The 20,214-nt window shown below is 56.6% G+C and overlaps 9 protein-coding genes and 1 non-coding gene across 10 annotated transcripts; 6 read left to right on the top strand and 4 right to left on the bottom strand.

The window, feature by feature from the left end:
* Positions 1-198: 198 nt before the first annotated feature.
* On the top strand, positions 199-716 carry F5144DRAFT_628833 (uncharacterized protein; the record flags this gene model as incomplete). Its single annotated transcript, XM_066792354.1, has 2 exons — positions 199-394; positions 561-716. 2 exons carry the CDS (start codon positions 199-201, stop codon positions 569-571), a joined length of 207 nt encoding a protein of 68 aa, XP_066645128.1. The 3' UTR covers positions 572-716.
* Positions 717-1,061: 345 nt separating this feature from the next.
* Positions 1,062-3,916, bottom strand: F5144DRAFT_568882 (cohesin loading factor). Its single transcript, XM_066788669.1, has 5 exons — positions 3,102-3,916; positions 2,933-3,048; positions 2,324-2,884; positions 2,182-2,273; positions 1,062-2,131 (listed from the first exon to the last, which is right to left on the bottom strand). Exons 1-5 carry the CDS (start codon positions 3,687-3,689, stop codon positions 1,305-1,307), a joined length of 2,184 nt encoding a protein of 727 aa, XP_066645127.1. The 5' UTR covers positions 3,690-3,916; the 3' UTR covers positions 1,062-1,304.
* A 676-nt stretch (positions 3,917-4,592) lies between these two features.
* Positions 4,593-6,702, top strand: F5144DRAFT_568879 (Alpha/Beta hydrolase protein). The gene is made up of 7 exons (XM_066788668.1): positions 4,593-4,673; positions 4,838-5,685; positions 5,738-5,873; positions 5,927-6,041; positions 6,092-6,206; positions 6,260-6,388; positions 6,438-6,702. Exons 2-7 carry the CDS (start codon positions 5,050-5,052, stop codon positions 6,576-6,578), a joined length of 1,272 nt encoding a protein of 423 aa, XP_066645126.1. The 5' UTR covers positions 4,593-4,673; positions 4,838-5,049; the 3' UTR covers positions 6,579-6,702.
* Positions 6,703-7,714, bottom strand: F5144DRAFT_611515 (uncharacterized protein). Its single transcript, XM_066791694.1, has 2 exons — positions 7,331-7,714; positions 6,703-7,246 (listed from the first exon to the last, which is right to left on the bottom strand). Exons 1-2 carry the CDS (start codon positions 7,643-7,645, stop codon positions 6,944-6,946), a joined length of 618 nt encoding a protein of 205 aa, XP_066645125.1. The 5' UTR covers positions 7,646-7,714; the 3' UTR covers positions 6,703-6,943.
* On the top strand, positions 7,715-9,128 carry F5144DRAFT_530708 (Imidazoleglycerol-phosphate dehydratase-domain-containing protein). Its single transcript, XM_066786925.1, has 2 exons — positions 7,715-8,486; positions 8,548-9,128. Exons 1-2 carry the CDS (start codon positions 8,210-8,212, stop codon positions 8,958-8,960), a joined length of 690 nt encoding a protein of 229 aa, XP_066645124.1. The 5' UTR covers positions 7,715-8,209; the 3' UTR covers positions 8,961-9,128.
* Positions 9,129-9,646: 518 nt separating this feature from the next.
* On the top strand, positions 9,647-9,720 carry F5144DRAFT_t81. Its single transcript has one exon. It is a non-coding gene; the product is annotated as a tRNA-Trp (tRNA).
* A 789-nt stretch (positions 9,721-10,509) lies between these two features.
* On the top strand, positions 10,510-11,528 carry F5144DRAFT_628828 (uncharacterized protein). Its single transcript, XM_066792353.1, has 2 exons — positions 10,510-11,159; positions 11,266-11,528. Exons 1-2 carry the CDS (start codon positions 10,990-10,992, stop codon positions 11,423-11,425), a joined length of 330 nt encoding a protein of 109 aa, XP_066645123.1. The 5' UTR covers positions 10,510-10,989; the 3' UTR covers positions 11,426-11,528.
* F5144DRAFT_611513 (DNA replication factor C-like protein) lies at positions 11,529-14,936 on the bottom strand. The gene is made up of 6 exons (XM_066791693.1): positions 13,292-14,936; positions 13,131-13,240; positions 12,889-12,905; positions 12,625-12,730; positions 12,354-12,574; positions 11,529-12,299 (listed from the first exon to the last, which is right to left on the bottom strand). The coding sequence occupies exons 1-6, from the start codon at positions 14,567-14,569 to the stop codon at positions 11,551-11,553; spliced, it is 2,481 nt and encodes an 826-aa protein (XP_066645122.1). The 5' UTR covers positions 14,570-14,936; the 3' UTR covers positions 11,529-11,550.
* Positions 14,937-16,469, top strand: F5144DRAFT_628825 (Der1-like family-domain-containing protein). The gene is made up of 3 exons (XM_066792352.1): positions 14,937-15,495; positions 15,551-15,648; positions 15,964-16,469. The coding sequence occupies exons 1-3, from the start codon at positions 15,267-15,269 to the stop codon at positions 16,417-16,419; spliced, it is 783 nt and encodes a 260-aa protein (XP_066645121.1). The 5' UTR covers positions 14,937-15,266; the 3' UTR covers positions 16,420-16,469.
* Positions 16,470-16,572: 103 nt separating this feature from the next.
* On the bottom strand, positions 16,573-18,149 carry F5144DRAFT_646416 (uncharacterized protein; the record flags this gene model as incomplete). The annotated part of the gene is made up of 1 exon (XM_066792892.1): positions 16,573-18,149. The coding sequence occupies one exon, from the start codon at positions 18,147-18,149 to the stop codon at positions 16,842-16,844; it is 1,308 nt and encodes a 435-aa protein (XP_066645120.1). The 3' UTR covers positions 16,573-16,841.
* Positions 18,150-20,214: the final 2,065 nt, after the last annotated feature.

Genomic DNA, 20,214 nt, shown 5'->3' with positions numbered 1-20,214 from the left:
GGTGTCCTTGACCAACATGATGCCGCCCTCAGTATCTTCCCCCGTACCTCCAGCCCCCCCCGAAAAGCATAAATCCACCAGCTGCCCCCTTCGATCCCACAAACATCACATCACATCCCCAACCAGAACCAAAACTAAAACCAAAACCACCACCAACTCCCACCCAACTCACCCCACACCCCCAACCAACCCACAAACATGAAGACCCCCCTCCTCCGCACCTGGACCCTCCTCGCGCTCGCCGCATCAGTACACGGCCTCTGCGACGGCACGCCCGACGAGACGTGGCGGCACCTGAACTCGTGCAGCTACCCCAACGACCCCGACTGCAACACGCGCTGCCAGGCCGCCGGGTTCGGCTGTGGTGGCTGTGGCGGGTTTATCTATGGCGATTGTTGGTGCTGTAGTAATGATTGTAGTTGATCTGGCAGCGCCTCGGGTTTGGGGTGTGGTGTGGTATGGTATGTGTGGTTGGTTGGTTCTTTGTCAGGGGTTTGGTGGGTGGGAGTAGGGGGGGTTGGTTTGATTGTTTGGGTGGGTGCTGACTGGCTTTGGTTTAGGTAAACGTTGAGCGGAGACGGTCACTTCGTCTTTGTATTCGTTGGGTCAGGAGATATGAACATATCAAGTTGAGGCTCGGGGGCAGAAGCCGGGCGGGTTGGGGAACATGAATACGATGGTGCACAAGGGGGTTGTTGGATCTGGGTCCGTATCATGTAGCTCACAGAATGCTTCAATTCAACTCTCGGCCCTGCATGCTATTATTGTGTACTATATGGTGAAGTTGCACAGCTATGGCGGCCGCCATAGTCGTCTGTCTTGTCCATCTACCTACTCCTAGCCGCACCCTGATATGTAGCAGTTACCGTCTACGCCTTACCATAATAGTAAAAGAGGTTTGAAAGAGACGCATTGTGGGATATCAGACTCGAAGGGAAACCGAACTTGAAGTGGTATTTGAATATTCGCCGAAGGTGACTGGCTCTTCCGACCAATACTGCAAAGTCTTGGCATCAACCACCCACGCGTGCCTGGGAGTACCAATCACGCAAATATCATATGCGCTTTCAATTCAACTTCAAATCATCTAGAAATACCCGGGGTATACGTCACAAAATCGACGCCAACATCTCTCTAGTAGTCCCCCCCACGCCGGTCGTAACGATAGCCGTGCGCCAAACAATGCCGTCCTGAACCAACCAAGCTCACACATCGGTACCCATGATTATTACAATCCCCTCAGCTGCCGTGCAAAAACCCGCATCACAGTTTACTCTTACCATCTCCGCAACACCAAAAAAACATCATACCTTCGTCTTCGCAAACGCCTCATTCGCCAACCTCACCCCCGAGTCACGCGTGACCCTCGCCTCGGCCAGCGCGCCCTGCATCTCAAACGACTGGGCCAGCATGCCGTCGGCGACGCTCATCCACAGCACGTTGCCGCTCTTCCTCGCCTGTGCCGAGCCGGCCCTGGCGCTCTTGAGCGCCTGCTCGCCAACGACGTTCTCGAACAGCCTCGCGCGCATGATGTTGAGCGCGATCGCCAGGTACTGCGTGTTGCAGGTCTGCTGGGCGCCGCTCAGCGACTGCTGGATGTGGCGCTTGATCTGGTTGATGGAGAGTGGTGGGTTCATGCGGACGGACGATAGGGCGAGGTTGTAGACGGTGCGGATCTCCTGGTCCGGGTTGTCCTCGCAGATCGGGCGCAGCAGGTCGACGAGCTCGGCCATCTCGGCGTCGTCGGTTTGGGATGGTTCTTGCATGATCCAGAGCCGGTTGATGGCGGCTAGGATAGAGAGTTCCGTTGTGATGCGGCTGCCGGTGGCCTTGGGCGCGCCGCTCCAGTCCATTTCGAATCTCTTATCTTTCCATATCGCTGTGGCTTTTTCGAGGGCCGCCGTGCCCTGGTGGAAGACGCCTTCGAGATAAAGAGCCAAGACACTCAGGAACTCCGATTGGGATTCGTTCTGTTTAACCGTGTCCAGGCACATTTTGACTTTTGCCCAGTCGGACAGAGTCGACGCCTGGAGCCCGGTGAGCATATGCGCGTAACAGGAGAGCTCCCTCGTCCACTCTGCCTGCTTTAGCGCTTCTGGGAGACTCTGTGATGATGACACAGGCTTGTTTTCTGCACACCATGTTAAGTGGAGCTCAGGAGAACAGCAGATTTAAACTCACCTTCTAATAACCTTACTGCCTCCCCCCACATGCTCGAGCTGCGGCCGGGCGTCGAAGCCTTGTAATGTGCTACAATGCCATTGAACACATACCTGGAAGGTTGTTAGAAGGTTACACTGAGGCACGCAGAAAGAGAGCTTACGCCAGCGCCCAGGCTTCTTGTTTCCCCAGCGTTGATAGTACCAAATAGTCGACACCATCCTCGCCAGGACGCAGAACCGCACTCGTGTCAGGGCTGACGATCTGCTGCGCGTTCTGCATCCGGTTGACGGGCAGCATCATCTCGCCCGACTGGGAAGGCCAATCTTGTGACTGCTTCAATTCCTCTAGTCGCTTCTGAAGCGCCGTGAGCTTTTGTGCTGATATTTGATGTGTTTTCTGGTGTAGGCTACACGCCAAATCTAACAAGAGCAACAAGACATCGGTTTGGGGGGTGCGAATCGATTCGTCCAGTTGCAACTTGGATACCTGGGCTATGCACATCTGCACGCGGGTAGCCCAATCGTCCTTCGTGGTGCTGAGGTGAGCAAGGCCCTCGAGCAGCATGGCCATGACGAAGATGCCCTTGTCGCTGCGCTGATTCGCAATACCGGCAATCTTGCGCAGATTCTCTATCGCATGGTTGTCGGCGGCTGTGCCAGACTGGAGGTGGAAGGCGGCTTTGAGAAATCGGAAGGCATAGATCCAGGGGACATGCTTATAACTAATACAAGTTAAATAAAATTTGCGAATATCGAACAGACAAACATACGTTGTACAGTCGGCAATGTGGCTGTCGATGGACTTGAAAGCCGCCTTTTGGTTCCGCTGGAAGAGTGTCTTCATTAGGAGAAATTGCGAGCTGTACTTGAGATCGAGGAACCGATGCTAGGGCGGCGGCTGTTAGCTGGCGTTCTTTCTTGGCGAGCGATATCCCATACCTTCTCGCACACCGAAATGCCTCTCGTCAGAGCTGTTTCGGCCTCGGTAATATTGGTGGTCTCCTCGATGAGTATGCTGGTGTAGCGCAAACACAGCCTAGCCTCGAGCCGCGGCCACAACTTGTTCGACTTCAGCGCGACGTCCAGGCATCCTAGCCCTGTGGCTACTAGCTTGTGATGTTCCGTAACTTCACTCGGGCTCATGGTCTTAGCGACCTGCTGGGCAGCCGCATTGGCTTTCTCGAAGCAGTCCTCCGCCACAGACAGCAGAAGTGGGAGCGTCTCGGCGTGGGTAGATGCGTGCGGGGTGATGGGTGATTTCGCGACTCCGGCGCTCGAACTTGGCCGCCTCGGGTCTCGCGTAAGGAGTTTCGGCGTTCCGCGTGATGGCGGCCGTTTCTCTTCCAGTTTTGGGCTCGCCTTTACGGGCATCGGTTTCGGCGGGTTTGGCTGGACTGCGCGGGGCAATTGGGGGCTCATCGTCGACGGCGTGTGTGGTTGCGACGCCGGGAAGGCATTGTTGGACGGCCTTGGTGCGGGTGAGTGCTGGAGATAGGATGGGTTGACAAACTGAATGGGTGTTGGCATCGGCGTGGACACGGGTGCAGGTTGAGGAAGCGGCGCGGGTTGGGGAGTGGGAGCGAAAGCGGGAGCGGGTTGGTGGTGAAAGGCGCCATTGTAGTTTGGATACTGCTGCTGCTGCGGCTGCTGCGCATTGTTGGGATAGAACTGCACAGGCTGCTGCTGTTGCTGGGCGTATGAAGGATGGACATGTTGCAGGTGCTGTTGCAGGTGCTGTTGCTGGTGCTGTTGCTGGTGCTGTTGCTGGTGCTGTTGCTGGTGCTGTTGCTGGTGCTGTTGTTGGTGCTGTTGTTGGTGCTGGAGCTGGTGTTGATGTTGATGTTGGTACTGCTGGTTTCCATTGGGATATGGATTCGCGAACTGCGGGTGTGGTAACAGTGGTGGGGGTGCTTGCAGGCCAGCGTGCAGCGGCGCGAGGTGTTGGTGCTGGTGTTGGTGCTGTAATTGTTGCGCTTGCGGGTGCACTTGCTGGAATTGGTGGTGTTGCTGCTGCTGGCCCTGGCTGCCGTATGCCTCGCCGGGAGGCATCCTGTCGGAGGGCCGAATGATATCCCGTATTCGTCGGAACGGCCCAGTCGCAAGTGGGATGAGAGGTATAAAGGAAGTTCGGTCGAGGATTTTCGCGGGTTAATTATTAGGTTATCACGTTGGCACGCGCCGCAGCGGCACAATCAGCCTGCATGCAGCCTGGGGAAAGCGCCATGCCACTTCCACTTCCATGAGTCCACCCATTCGTCGTCGCTCCCTGGAGCTTAAGGAGAGTTAGATCTGGTCTGTGCGCTTACCAAGGCACAGGGGGAGTTTCAGTTTCAACGGACTCGGACGGTCATTCTCAAAAGCCGGCCGTCGGCGGACCGGCGTTGGCGCCACCGATGGGATTGGCGCTCCACAGGTTCCGATGCCTCGGCAGGCGCAATTTCCTAATTGATCAATTCAAGAAGGGAGTTCTAGAACTTGTACCAGGGACTTTTTTCTTCCTTCTACTTACAAGTAGGATTCCCCATGTCTCGGATATTCAGCGCGGCGTTGCATCTTTCCAGCCTTCGTTCACACTGATCTCCAGCTGCATCGCTTTTCACATTCGTTTTGTTGACATTGAGACCGCTTTCTCCTTGATCTTAGGTTTCTACGCAGTAACTAACACCGAGAAACAGCAATAAAAAGAAAGTATATCCACCGGCGCCGCCTTGGCTCTCATTGGCATTATCACCAAACTTGAAATCCGGTCCATCCTCCTGCCGGGTTGTGAAGCAAGCTATAAATACCTGTTCGCCCTCCCCCCTGGTATATTCTTTAGATCGCGAACCTCGTCGACACCCTGTCTTCTCTCGTTTCATCCCGGGTCAGCAGACGACTGCTCAGCGCCATGGACTGGTTTGGCCGTGCGAAGATCGCTTTCACCCACTCGCCTTCACCGTTGGCCCTGCAAAGGAAAGATGGCACCGCGACGGACTTGCTGAAGGTCTGCGAAGCCAGCACTCCGACCTGCCAGCTCAACCCCCTGCTCTTCAACGGTCACCTTCAGACCATGTGGACTGCTGTTAAGGAGCACGGCCCACCCATCTACTACCGTAGGAGGATTTTTGACGCCGATCACAAGACTTACACCGGCACTTTCACGGTCGATTTTGCGGTGGACCCGCACTCGGATGCGGACGAGGCGCTGCCGCCGAGGACTGCCTTCTTTTCGGAGGATGACTTTGCCAAGATCGGCTCCGACGATAGCAGGCCCATGCTTATTGTGCTGCACGGCCTCTCCGGCGGCTCTCACGAGATTTACCTTCGGCATGCCATTGCGCCTCTGGTCATGAACGGCGGTAACTGGGATGTCTGCGTCGTGAACGCCCGCGGGTGCGCCAACAGCAAGGTGACGAGCGGTCTCCTCTTCAACGCAAGGGCTACCTGGGACGTTCGGCAGTTCGTGAAGTGGGCAAAGCAAACCTTCCCCAACCGGCCGCTCTTCGGCCTCGGGTTTTCGTTGGGCGCCAACATCCTGACCAACGTAAGGCCGTTGACTCGACAGTCGCTGAGTTCCTGCTAATGGTTCTTGATAGTATGTGGGTGAGGAAGGTGCAAATTGCCTCCTGAAAGGGGCCATTTCTGTGGCCAACCCTTTCGACTTGGAGATTTCGAATAAGGCTCTTCAACGGACATTGCTGGGGAAGCAGGTGTACTCGCGGGTCATGGGGAGTAAGTCTGTTTTGGGGTGCTTAGTTCGCGTCCCGTCTCTGACAAACGAGCAGCCAGCTTGAAGAAACTCTTCGAATCCCACAAGGACACCATCCTGAAACACACAAATCTGGATTACGATCGGATTCAGAACGTGACGTACCTGCACGAGTTCGATCGCGAGGTCCAGTAAGTCTACCTACAGGGTATCGAAGGTGGTCACTAACAATCCGGCCTAGGACCGTAACATGGGGCTACCCCACCGAGAATGCTTACTACCGCGACGCATCATCGACAGACGCGATTCTCGCCATCAGGATTCCTTTTCTTGCTATCTCCGCCTTGGATGATCCGGTACGTGCCGCCCCAATTGGAGTCGGTTCACCTCACTTACATCTCGTCCACAGATCGCGGTATATGATGCCATCCCCTTCCAGGAGTTCGCCCACAACCCGTACACAGTGCTTGCCACGACCTCACTCGGCGGGCATATCTCGTGGTTCGAGATTGGCGGTGGGAGATGGCATGCTCGGCCGGTAGGTGCTACCATTCCATTCGACCGCACAGTCTAGCTGATTTGAACAGATTTGCGAGTTCCTGAACCGCATGGTCACCGAGATCGACCTTGACGCCATTAACCCCAACGCTAATGGAGCACACTCCAAAACTCAGTTTGTCACTGAGTTCGACCCGGTAAGGCGGAAGTTGCAAATTCTCAGCAACTGAAGACGAGAAGGAGGTATTTGGTGTAATGTAGCACCGGTGTTTAGGATAGATTTGGCCAGGATCTCATAGAATAGCGTGGCGGGCATTTCAAGGTCGGAATAGATGTGCATGACAACAGACCATCCGGGGTAGTGAACGATGAATTAGATATATACATGGCGTGACACACTGCCATGCTGGTTATACAATGATAACATGTTCAGTGCCACCCGCTCTGTTGGTATCTCAACCCAAACCGACAATCCCAATTTCACCTTCTGAATACCAACAACGCCAGACGCCCGCCATGCCGATGGATGAATGACCCGACCAAAAAAGCACACGCACACGCACACCCCACCACCGCCACCATCACCACCACCACCTCACTCCGCCGCAAAAGAAACCTTCTTCTTCTTCGCCTTCGCCGCCTTCGTCCCCGTCGCCGCCACAGCCTTAACATTCTCCTCCTCTTCAGCAGTAGCAGCGGCGCCAGTAGCACGCTTGCGCTTGCGCCGCAGCGAGTCCTTGGTGTCCTCGAGCCGGGCGCTGCGCTCGGCCTCCTTCTTGTCGGCCTCGGCGCGCCGCGCCTCGCGGATCTCCTCCATCTGCCGCGCCCGCATCATCTTGGACTCGATCTGCCCGTCCTTGTCGGCTTGTACGAGCGCGAGGATGGTCGTCATGCTTTCCTGGATTTGGGGGGGTGGGTGGTTAGATGGGGGGGTTGGTATTGGGGGGGGGGGGGGTTGATGGAGGGGAGGGGGAAGGCGAACCTTGTCGTCGACAAAGACTTTGCCCTTCTTCTTTCCTCGTGGTTTGGTTACGCCTACGGGTGTGATCATGTTGAGTTCGGGGAGGCCCAATTCCTTTTCTGTGTAGACCCGCTGCTTCTTTTTCTTGTTCTTGTCGAGTCCCGGTAGATTGGGCCTGCCTTTAATCTGTGTTGCTGGGAGTTTTGCTTTGGGTCCGGATTTGCCTTTGGGCTTGGAGATGCCGCCGTCGGAAGACTTTCTCGGGCCCTTGCCGCCACTCGAGCCGCCGGCCTTGGGGGCGGCGTGCTTGTTTTTTATTGTGCGTGTGGGCGCCATTGAGGTGGTTGATGAATGGCAATGGCGGGTAGCTACTTGGTGGTGGTTGTCCGACGCTGCGCTCGAGCGCAAGCTTCAAAAATTTCGGGACGGCTTCCTTATCGTGGCTGTTATCGGCCGGCATTGGTGGGGCTTTCAGGGGTCTTGGCCGATTTCCTGTCTTCGGCAGGCAATGGATATTCGCACCCCGTTTCAAATGCCCGCACCCCGTTCATTTCACTGAGATCCCAGCATTTGTCAATCCCGAAAAACAATTGCACACAGTTCGACGCAGTCAACTGCGGGTGCATTTGCTTATAGGGTTCAACGAATACTGGCATAAGAGGGGTTGCAGTGACTGTGGTTGGCTAATATAAATCTTGCCTTGGGGGGTGTGTGTAAGTTTTACGTGGGGTTTTCTTCCCGCGCAGTTCGCACCGAGCGCGGGGTTGTGGGCGGCTTAAGAGTTGCCCCCCCGCCGATCGCGGTGGTGAAGCCCAAAATTTCCGAGTGAAGGAAAGTCAATATTTGGAGAACTGGATCCCCTGCTTGATATTATCAGACAGAACCAGAGTAAAGACCAAAATGAGCTCATCACAACCCTCGCCCCGGTGGGCCGCCTTTGCGCGCGACACCAACGAGACCAAGATCCAGATCGCCCTCAACCTCGACGGCGGCGCATTCCCGCCAGATACGGATGAGCGTCTGCAAGTAGGCGGCGCCGATAACCACGCCGCCCAGTCAAGCAAGTCGCAAACCATCAGCGTCAACACGGGCATCGGCTTCCTCGATCACATGCTGCATGCCCTGGCCAAGCATGCCGGCTGGAGTCTGGCGCTGGCCTGCAAGGGCGATCTGCACAGTGAGTTCACCGTCCCCTCCCTCGCCAACCACAAGGCAACCCCATATTGACCATCACCCAGTCGACGACCACCACACAGCCGAAGACGTGTGCATCTCACTCGGGTACGCCTTCGCGCAAGCGCTAGGCACGCCCACCGGACTCGCACGGTTCGGCTATGCCTACGCACCTCTAGACGAAGCACTCAGCCGGGCGGTGGTGGACCTGTCGAACCGGCCGTTCTGCGTGGCGGACCTGGGCCTCAAGCGCGAGAAGATCGGCGACCTCAGCACCGAGATGATCCCGCACTGCCTGCAGAGCTTCGCCGGCGCCGCCCGCGTCACCCTGCACGTCGACTGCCTGCGCGGCGACAACGACCACCACCGCGCCGAGAGCGCCTTCAAGGCGCTGGCCGTGGCCGTGCGCCAGGCGACGAGCCGCGTTGCCGGGAGGGAGGGGGAGGTGCCGAGTACGAAGGGGACGTTGAGTGTTTAGGCGGGGGTTGGGGATGGTGGTCGATGAAGGTTAGTGCGGGCGACCGAGGGGGTGGCATCGGTTCGGGCTGATGGTTTGAGCGCAGTTGAAGGGGGGATGGATGACATATAGATACTTTGAGCATGAGAGCGAGATGGGGAATAGAGAAAGATCAAAAACACATTCCAGTTTATTAGTTGCCTCGTAACCTAGTGACCCACCATTATGGCTGAGGGGGCCAGACGGCGCAGAACCTCAGATCATGCTCCGCTTGGCTCATCAGCGCCTACAGCCTACGTGTCAAGGTGGTTCATAGCGTATTGGAGGTCAACAATGGGGGGAACAGGAGCGGTCATAGGAGCGGCCTAGCCCTAGTCGAATCAACCGGGCTTCCATCAAGAATAACCAGGCCCCTATTAGGAATACCCCTGCGTACCTTACATATAGTCGCTCACATAGTGTAATAGAAGAGCTATGGGGAGGTAGCTAGAGCGAGAAAAGAGGGAGGATAACAGCTAGGAGAAAAGAAGAGAAGGCTAGAGCAGGAACAGGGGATAAAACAGGGGTGGGGGGTACATCAGCAAGTTAATCCTTACACCGTGCTAGGGACATGAATGGGGGACACCGTAGAGTTGGGCGTCCTCCGATGACACACACTTGTTGCTTGTTAAACTCAATAAAAAAACACGACCTCCAACAAATGTAAAGGCCCCATAGCTCAATTGGTAGTAGCGTTCGACTCCAGATCGAAAGGTTATCCGTTCAAGTCGGGTTGGGGTCACTCTAAGTTTTTCTCGGTTACATCGCCGGATTCTCGTCGCCATCCTTTTTGCTCCCCACCACGCTAGGTCACATAGGAGCTGAACTTGTGAGTGAGGGCTCCCATTGCTTTAGCAGTACTGTAACGAGGTTCGATGTCCATTGCTCTTCCCAACCTGTTATGAATAGAAGGGCTGGAAGATCTACGTTACAGGAGAAAGTAGGGAAACCCTAGCAACGAAGAGGTAAATTTGGAGAGTATAACAACTCTGGAAGCCGCTAATCCAAGGAGTTCCGGCAGGGTCATCTCTTCTTCCGATTTCATTGTGAAGCCGAGGTCCCAATTAAGATGGAAGGGGGCAACTGATCTGACTCTATAAGTACCTATGTGTCAACCCCCCCGCCGCCAAATTTGACGCCGGTCTGGCGGCAACGGCGTGGTGGTTGTCGGCGCCTCGGCGGTCAGCATTTCGCTTGCTGGTAGGCTAGACATCCTGCGGGTAACGTCATGATTCCTCTCCGGGTTGGTAGGAAATCCGTAATGCTGCAGATGGTATTCCCTATCTTTCCACGCGTCGCTATTGACGAGGGTTTCTCTGGCTGCCGAGGTCTGGTTGACAGTCGTCTATCCCGAATAATGTCTGTGATGATCATTGAGTGGTACTGATCGGTGCCTCCGGCGCTTTCTCTTGCGCGGAGTCTTCCATCTAAATTGAAATGGATGGTTGGCGTAGTTGTGTGGGACATTGAGTAGGCAAAAGAACTTAACAAAAGAGCTTGGGGACTTTTTGTCAGAACGTTTCCGCGGCCCCACAGCAAAGTATGACCTCTCACCACTTCCCTAAAATCTCCAGACGGAAAGCAGCCTACGATACAAACCTATGGCGCATTCTAGGGGTGCGCAAACATGAATTTAGTTTGACCAGTTTTATACACTACATCCTGCCACCGGCGCATCTGCGGGTCAAGTCCCTGACTGAAAACCCGGGCTTCGGCATAAAACACCGAATCCCGAGCACCAGCGGAAGCTCAGCTTAGGGAGCTCGCCGCCACGGAGCAACCCTTTAGGGGACCTGTCCTCTGCAGGCTAGCTGTAAATACCTACACGCACACGAGACGACCAAGTACACCCGATCCAAGACGGGAAGATAAGCCCACCACCTATCATCCCAGCCCGGGCATAGATATTCTCACGCGACCAAATCCCATTCCGGGAACCCCGCACACCACCCCAACCAACCCTCCCTCTGTCCTGTCCGCCCAAAAAAGGGAGACAGGCAAAAGAGGCGTGATGCGCTCCGCCAACGACACCAAGCACGAGGAGGCGGCCGACGCCTCGTGGGAAGCCTCCCGCGGCGCTGTCGCGGGCGCCGTCAAGTGGGGCCTGGCGACGGCTGTCCTCGGCGGCATCGGGTATGCTATGTCGCCGGTGTATCGGGGGCTGACGATTCAGTTTAAGGTGTACGTTGCGATCCCATCTTCTCCTTTTTTTGTTTGGCTTCTTTTCTCTTCTTTTCTCGTAGCAAGAGAGCCATTGAGGAGGAGCCAAAGCTGATCATGTTGGCAGATACATCCAAATGTCGGGCATGGTATTGGGGAGCATGATCGAGGCGGATTCGAGGTTACGGCAGTACGAGGCGCGGATGAGGGTGCAGAGGCGGTTGGCGAGCGAGCGGGCTTACTGGGAAAGGTTCGAGAAGGAGTACGGAAAGGATGACGATGAATAAAGGGGGTTCGTTGTGGAATGGGAACGGCGCCGTGTATTATGTCAAGCCAGTGTATATATTCACCTTTTTTTCACGTCTAGCAAGTGAAGGCTTCCATTGGGTATCTTAATTCCTCGTCTATTTCATCACTTCTTCGCCAGCTCAAACTTTGCCGGGTCCATGTTCAGCTTGCACAGCCGCGCGACACACCCGCTCAGCTGCAGCAGCGTCTGGACACCCTCCAGGATCTTCATATGCGTGAACCCGATCTCCTTGATAAACTCCAGCTTGGCGTGCTCGCTCAGTGTCGGGATGGTTTTGGTGACCTTGAACATGGTGCTGATGATGTCGTGGCTCGAGTAGCCGAGGTCCCACAGCTCGCGCAGCGTGTCGAGCGCCGAGTCGACGTTGCCCTCGTAGCACGCCTTGAGCATGGCCTGCACCTTGATCGGGTGCGGCGAGTCCACCACCTTGAACACGTTGTCGCCCGACACAAACCCGAACCCCGCGAACGTCGACTGCAGGTTGTTGATGGCCTGCCGCATGTCGCCCTCGGCGCTGAACACCAGCGCCGCCAGCCCGTCGTCGCTATACTCCACCTTCTCCGCCTCGATGATCTGCAGCAGCCGCTTGACCACCTGCGCGTCTGTCAGCTTGGCGTACCGCAGGATGGCGCACCGTGACTGCAGCGGCTCGATGATCTTGTTGGACTGGTTGCATGCGAAGGCGAAGCGGGTCGTGTTGGAGTAGATCTCCATCGTTCGTCGGAGGGCTTGCTGCGCGCCCGAGGTCATGCTGTCGGCTTCGTCGAGAATCACGATCTTGTGTCGCCCCTGCGGGAGGGTGACCTTCTTTTGGGCAAAGCCCTTGATTCGTTGTCGGACGACTTCGATACCTGTGGTTGGGTTGTTAGCGTCAGCGGCCTGGGGAGGGCTAGCAGGCGACATACCTCTCTCGTCACTGGCGTTCAACTCCAACACCGCTTCCTTGTATGAGTCGCCTAGTAATTGCCTCGACAGGCACAGCACGCTTGTTGTCTTGCCGATACCGGGCATGCCCGAGATGATGAGGTGCGGCATGTTGCCATCGCGGGCAATGATCTTCAACCGCTCGATGGTCTCTGTGTTTCCCACGATGTCGTCCAAGAAGACGGGCCTGTATTTCTCTACCCTGCTTGGGTGTGAGTAGCTTTACCTTTTTGCGAGATCAAAGGGACTCACCAGGGGAGCTCGTAGGTGGGATTGCCGGTAGGGTTCGCAATGTGCGCCTTGTAGGCGGCGGTCGATGATTCACCCTTTTCTTCTCCTTTTGCTAGCGCCATAGTGACTGAAGTGTTGGCCAGAAAGCCGTGAGAATTCAGGTGGTGAAGTGGTGTGTGCTAGACTTGTCGGGTGCCTGGAAGCTGGCTTGGAGTTTTGGGACCGCGACGCGTCTAACGCGGTTCCGATTTAAGTGGTTTTCGGATACCCTAACCCTCATTTTACAGCGCGGCGAGGGTCCTCTAGCAGCTTCACCATACAGATTGTGGCCATGATTGAGGATAGGTCAAGATAGTTTTACCGTCTTCGAGTTATCTAGATCTCTTATACTCTAGTATGGCCCATCTAAAGACTCTACTACCGCTATTCCACCCCTAACACACCGTCTAAGTGCGATAATCGCCGTTGATAGTGCTGTATGATCATGTTAGCCAAAAGTTGAGACAAAATACTTGTTGGTTACTCACATATACTCGTGGCTGTAGTCGCAGGTCCAGTACGTCGCCTGCTTGTCACCCTGCCCCAACCGGACCAGGATCTCGAGGTCTTCGAGCTCCAGAATTTCAGCAGCTCTCGCCTACATCACGTCAGCAGCTAGTCTCGCCCCATAGTCTTCAAGATATCTCACCTCGTCCACCTTCTCCGGCTCGCCGTTGACCAGGAGCTTCAGCTCAGCCGTACCATCGGTAGGAATAAACGACACATTCGTCTTCTCGGGAGCGATCTCAGGAACATCATTGATAGGCTGCCCGGGCTCCGAAACCAGCGAGTACCCCGTGGCGCACAGGATACGGCCCCAGTTGGCGTCCTTGCCGTACAGGGCCGTCTTGACGAGCGGCGACCGGGCGATGGTGCTGGCGATCCGGCGCGCGGCCTCCTCGCTGGCCGACTCGGTCACGCGCACCGTGACAAACTTGGTGGCGCCCTCGCCGTCGCGCACAACCAGCTGGGCCAGCTCGGCCGCAAAGTCGGTCAGCACGGCCTGGAAGGCGTCGTAGTCGGGGGTGTCCGCCGTGACCTCCTTGCCGCCCGCGGCGCCGTTGGCGAACAGGGCGACCGTGTCGTTGGTGGAGGTGTCGCCGTCGATGGTGATGCTGTTGAAGGAGCGGTCGACGGCGTGCTTGAGCGCCGAGGGGAGGGCGGCTGAGGTGATGGGCGCGTCCGTGGCGATGACGCCCAGCAGCGTGGCCATGTTGGGGTGGATCATCCCCGCGCCCTTGGTCATGCCCGCTATCCTATACTCGACGCCCGACGAGGAGGGCAGGGTGAAAGTGCGTGACATGAGCTTGGGGAAGGTGTCGGTCGTGCAGATGGCCTTGGCCGCCGCCAGCCAGTGGTCGTGGGAACCACCAAGGGCGCTGTGTGCGGAAGGGACCTTGTTGAGAATCTTGTCGATGGGGAGCCGCTGGCCGATCACACCGGTGCTCATGACGATGGTGCTCTCGTTCTGGCCGGTGCACTTATCCGCTTCTTGGGCCATTTTGGTGGCATCCTCCAGACCACCCTTGCCCGTGACGGCATTGGCGCATCCCGAGTTGATGATGACGCTCTGGATTCCCTGGTTCTTCCTCTTCTCGAGGAGGTTTCGGCTGAAAGTGACGGGAGCCGCCTGGAACTTGTTCTTGGTGAAGACGGCGGCGGCAGCACAAGGTGTGTCTGATGTCAAGAGAGCCAGGTCCGGCTTCGTCGTGTTATTCGGCTTGACACCAACTATGGTACCAGAAGTCCGGAACCCGAGAGGATAGGTTCCCTTGGTCGGGACATACTTCTTCTTGGCGGCGGGGATGGAGCCGTTGGAGGGGGCAGAATAGGCCCGGGATGGCGTGCGAGTGAGTTGACGGGCCAATTGAAGCCGGGGTTGCCTCAATTGATGTAGAAGGAAGCCATTGCAACCCGCCATCGCCATCTCCAAATTCTGTCTCTGGAAACTGGTGGTGGTATCAAAAAAGTGGTTGAGTCACGGGCCGTAGTAACAAAAAAAACACTTGATGGAATGCAAGTTGCCGCCCGGTTAGGAAGAAATGTGTTAGCGGTACCGGAGCTAGCCCGGGATTGTTGAAAAAAATACAACTACTGTGTAGGCACCCAAGGCATGGCGTACAAAATCTAGACTTTATAACCTCTCATTCTATCCCTTGAGTCATCCTCCTATTTTTTCAGCGGGGATGGCGCCGATGAATCGAAGGATGGGTCAACGGGTTGTCGATGAAGGGCGTACGGCACTAGCCACAGTGACACTGAAGGTTGTGGGGTGTGGCTCCGGGAACTTTTGCGCCGAGCCGGCCGTGGCTCGCCCCGTTTACTCCACCAGCCTGCCTCCATAAAAACATTTCTGTTTGCTGCAAATTTCTTCTTTCTTCCATCCTCTGACCAAGCTCCAAAAAGACACGAATCACCAACGGTGTCTCGTGGGAGCCGCGTTTCATTGACCCGGCCATCTGGGCCTTTCACTGCACCTCCCCCCAAACCCTCCCTTGCCATGCCTTCCTGAGTTTCGCGTTCTGAACTTGGGAGCTTCTCGCGAAAAATCGAGACACCAAACCAAACCGAAAATTCTTCCCCAGCCCTTGCTTTCTTTCCTTCATCACACCACCGCCACCACCATGTCATCAGAAATCATGGACGCCTACTGGGCGGCGCCGCCAATGGCCCGCACGCTAGCGACCGCGATTGTCGTCATGTCGATCCCGGTGCATTTCCAGATGGTGTCGTACGTTTGGTTCTACTTCACCGAGGACACGCTCTTGCGCTTTCCGCCTGAGATATGGCGTCTGGCGACGTGCTTCCTCCTCAGCGGTCCGAAGCTCGGCATCATCATGGACCCCTACTTCGGTATGGGCGCTCCGGTAAATCTCCCAGCGACGAGTGTTGTCTGACTGCGAAACAGCCTACCAGTACCTGAAGCAGCTAGAGACGGCGAACTCCAAATTCCCCAAGAAGGAGGACGTTCTCTGGTATCTGATGACCGTCGGCAGCTTCATCATTGTAGGTCCATCTCTTTTTTTCCTTCAATTGCAACCCAACACCTCGTATATCTGCCCGCATGGTGCTATTTTCTCAACCATTGCGGTTCCTGGAAACGAGGAAGATCACCCCCGTATGTCGACCGGCCCGTCATTCGCATAATATCAAAGGGTCGGTCGGGGTGCGGGAATGGTGGGATGTCTTATGGATGACTCGGGTGACGCTCTCCGTTCTCCCGGGTGGTTATTTAGCTCCCTACATTCTAACGTCCAAACTGGGGTTGTCTCCGATTCCTGCCTCGGCAGTTCATGACGGGAAAGCTAACAGTAAATGCAGCTGCTCAACCGAGTTTTCCTGGGAGGCGGCTTCTTCCTCGATGGACTGCTCATGGCCTTGGCCTACACGGCTAGCCAAGACCAGCGCGGTGCGAAGACGAACTTTTTCTTCTTCACCGTGCCGGCACAGACGGTCCCGTATTGCATGCTCCTTGCTTCGCTGCTCATGAACCCGATGGCCATTCCCCTCCAGATCACAGGCATCGTAGCAGCCCATCTCCACGACTTTCTCTTCCGCCTGTGGCCGGAGTTTGGAGGTGGTTGGAATATTTTGGCGACCCCTGGCTTCGTCTCGTACTTGGTTAAGACCCCTAGAGTCCTGGAGCGCGGGTACGGCACGGCCATCCGCCAGCCCGCTGCGGCGGGCTCCGGTCGCAGCACGGGGGCGTCGACGGGCTCGGTGCTTCCCGACTCGTGGAAGACGAGGGGCAGTGGACAGCGCCTAGGCGGTAACTGAAGCAGAGTACGAATAGCGTATAACAAATGTAATCACATCATCACGCGTCGATTTGCACCGCTCTTGAGTCTCATTGTGTTGTACGTTGAAACTGTCTTGGTTTGGGGGCCGACTCTCGTGTGAATCACGTACACCCGCCGCCCCAACTTGTATCAGACAACTATATCCATAAACCGATCCAGAAGCACCTCTTGAACTCCAGAGCAGAAGCCAGCTCACAACCGTGAAGCCCATGGGGCCCTGAACCCGGGCAAGTAACAAACACAAAACGCCAAACACCGCCGTCCAGATCCGATCCCAACCAGGCCCATCCCAAACCCCATACCCCGCCGATACAGAGGGTATACCAAGCAAAACCCAATAAACAAAAAAGGAGTGTGCGCAACAACACCAACAACTACAGGTAATCCACACAAGCTCAATCACCAAATATCACTCCCCCGCCCGATCTCAATCTCAGCATAATGCCGATTCCCCCCATACCCACCACTATTCCGATCCGACCTCTTCCGCCCATGCTTCTTCCCCTTCTCCTTCTCCTTCCCACCACCCCCGCCACCACTCCCACTCCCACCATCATTCCCATTCCCCGACAGCGCCCGACTGCGAAACGTCCTCCGCCCATCACCACCCTGCCCACCACCACTATCATCCCCACCATACCCATCCTCCCCACCCCACAAATCATCCGCATCATGATTGTTGCTCCGCCCCCACCGCGAACGCGACTGCGACTGCGCCTGTGGCCCCGCTGCCGCTGCCACGGGCGGCGGGTGCACCAGGTGGGGGAAGGCGAGCGGGCCCGAGATGGTGGTGGCTTCTTTGCCGGAGAGGGGCTTATCGGTCTTGCTGCGCTTCATCTGGGCGGTGCCGTCGGCGAGGTTGAGGCGCGGGGGGAGGTAGGCGCGGGGTTTGCGCGTTTGGGATTGAAGTTGGGGTTGGGGTTGGGGTTGTTGGTGGAGGGGGTGTTGGCTGGCGTCGGTGGAGGAGGCGGAGTGCGGGGGGGAGGTGAGGGAGGGGAGGGTGAGGCTGGGTTGGGAGTTTTGGCGGCTGCGGTTGCTGGGGGGGGCGGGTTGGATGGGGAGGCCGAAGGAGGAGTCGGATTCGTGGTGCCGGTGGTTGGTGTTGGTGGTGCTGTAGGTGTGGCTGTCCTGGGAGGTGGTGGTCGTGGAGGTTGTCCGGGCGGTGGCCGCGCCGAGGTAGGCTTGGATCATGGCGTCCGGTGGTTGTGTTTTGGGGTGGGAGCCGCCGGATGGGAATGGCGGGCTTGGGAAGGGTGGTGGTGAGGCGGTGGCGATGGAGCGGTTGCTGGGGGTGGAGGAGCCCCTGACGAGGGCCCGCGGGATGTAAGCTGGGTGAGTGGGCATGGCGCTGGCGGTGTCCGGGGCGCTCATGGGCGAGAGGGAGTAGGACGCCTTCTCTGGAGAGTAAGTGTAGGATGAGGCCTGTTCGCCCTCGTGGTGTTGCGGGTTGTCCATCTTGTAATCCAGGGTGTAAGTGACGGCGGGGGCCATATTGCCTCGTAGTCCCCCATCGTCGAAGCTTTCCGAGTCGGAGTTGTCTTCCCGGTCATAGCGCCGTTGTCGCCGCCAGTAAATCACAAAAAGGGCGGCTGCGCCCAGGAAGAGCGCACCGGCGCCGCAAGCGATGCCGGCGATGGCGCCGGGGGTGAGGGTGCCGCTGCCATCGTCGCCGTCCCGGGAGAGTATGGGCGAGGCGGCCGGAGCCATGTTGAAAGCACGGGCTCCCGTCGAAGCTGATCCAGTGGTTATGGCTATCCGAGCCCAGCCTGGCTCGGATATCTTGACTTTGATGGTGCCAAGCACCACAGTCGATCGCCGAGAAGTCCGAAACTAACGAACATGGGAAATTGAGAAAGAGGATGGGGCCGTTGGACTGAAATAAGAGGGCCAAAGAGGGCCAGCGAAAGAAGAGATGGGCAGCCACCGGGCCAGGGCTGGACTAGCTGCCGATGCGAGTGTGCAGTTGGTTCCGCTTGCCACCGGGGTGCGGGCCTCGTTGCACAGTACAGGCCGTGAGAAGGCAACGGAGCAGGCTGCCAGGGAGGCAGTATGTGAAAACACTGTGCGAGGTCGAATAGTAAAATAAATGACCAGATGGAGGGGTGGAAAGATGAAATAAAAAATGTGATAAAAAACCTATCATCATAGTGTAAGCCACATCAAGCAACATTTAGAGAGTCATCGCACTCAACCATCTTCCATCTCGTCCAGCACCATCTCTTCATCCTTTCATCTCTCTTCCCTTTTCTTTCTCCAACCCGTCACTCTGTACTCTCCCACACTCTCCGGCACCCTCAGCTGCGGCTGTTGCCCTCAATCGCTCAATCGCTCAATCGCTGGTCGCACTGGGCCAGCTGCAGAGGCAGCCTTGGGCCCTTCCGAGGACCATCGGGCAGGCCCAGGTCAGCGCGGGGGCCAAGGGTGTCGCCAATCACATCGAGAACACAGACGCGACAATATGCAAGCAAGCAGAGACAAGAGCAAGGAGGGTGGGTGAGACGGGGCCAGCATTCATCGGCAGCCAATGGTAACGCGCCCATGTTTCGTTTGGCTGGCGCGTAAACTGCATGAGGTGGGCCGACGGAAGGTCCCGATGCTGTTTGACTGGCCAGACAAGCGAAACCCTGGAAGATCTTCGCAGATCCACTGCAATCCGCTGAAAGGTGTGCTAGCCCCAGGTGGCCAATCGGGAGAGCAGGCCGTTCGGGCCAGGCAAACAAGCTTCCACACCGTTCCTCTCGCCGTGTTATTCCCCACCACCGTTCGTCCAATGCCGACTTGTTCTTTCTTGACGGCCGCCTTCTGAACAGAAGCCAAGATGTGATGGAAGCAATGCCGCGGCCGCCTCCGCACTTGGTTATCTCGTTTATGACTCCCGTCATCATGAGACTTGTTTCCTAGAAGACGAAGAGAAAACCTTGGCCTGATAAACTCTAACGGCCAGCACAAAGGCCGCACTAAACCCCGCCGCTAGTTACCTACCTACCGAAGCTACTAACTGCTTAGTGCCAAAATTAACCATCTCGCTCTCCCTCATCTCTCACTCACTTCTCCTCTCAACTTTCTCATTACCGCCCACGCACGCATATGCCGGCGCAGCGACTGGCAGCCACCCCCAAAACCAGCATCATAACAATGCCTCCGTCTTATGGAGCCAACGACGACCTCACAGGGCAAAAAGCCATGGTTTTCGGTGGGCAGGTAATTTAGGAGGGTGACGCCCGGCGCTAAGAACCAGTCTGTCGGGAACGTCCTTCCGTGTTCCCCGCCCCTCGCAGAGTTCAGATCAAGCCTTGCCCAGTTGTCGCCATCACTCATCCGCTCGAACTGCCGCTTGGCGTTTCCCAGTTTGTCAGCGACGTGATGGTCGGGTCCTGTCGGCGGTTCGTCGCCGCACTTCCCACACACGCACCGTGTGTATGTACGCTGGAGGCCACTTCATCGAGTTCCGAACAACTACCGGATATGGTCTTCGGCCGTATCTGGATGGATGGCATTGTGTAACCATCCCGGGAAATGCACTCATGGGCTTTGTGGAACACCAGCAGGGCTTGAGTCCTATCCCGTCCATTGGTTCTCCCTTACTGTGTAGAGTGCCACTGCAGGCCGGCGATGGAGTGCCTGGGATGTCTGGGGCGAACCGCGCGGTCTTTCTGATCCGGTCGGGCTTTCATGGAGGCTGTTTTTCCACGACATGCCGCTCACACCGAGATCAAAAGTGAAGTTGACCGAGACTTTGGTCCACCTCAGCGGGTAACACTCTTATGGCAAC

Source organism: Chaetomium tenue (assembly GCF_020726465.1).
Source record: "Chaetomium tenue strain MPI-SDFR-AT-0079 chromosome Unknown F5144scaffold_3, whole genome shotgun sequence".
NCBI classification, from domain to species: domain Eukaryota; kingdom Fungi; phylum Ascomycota; class Sordariomycetes; order Sordariales; family Chaetomiaceae; genus Chaetomium; species Chaetomium tenue.
This window is presented reverse-complemented; position numbering and strand designations above follow the sequence as displayed.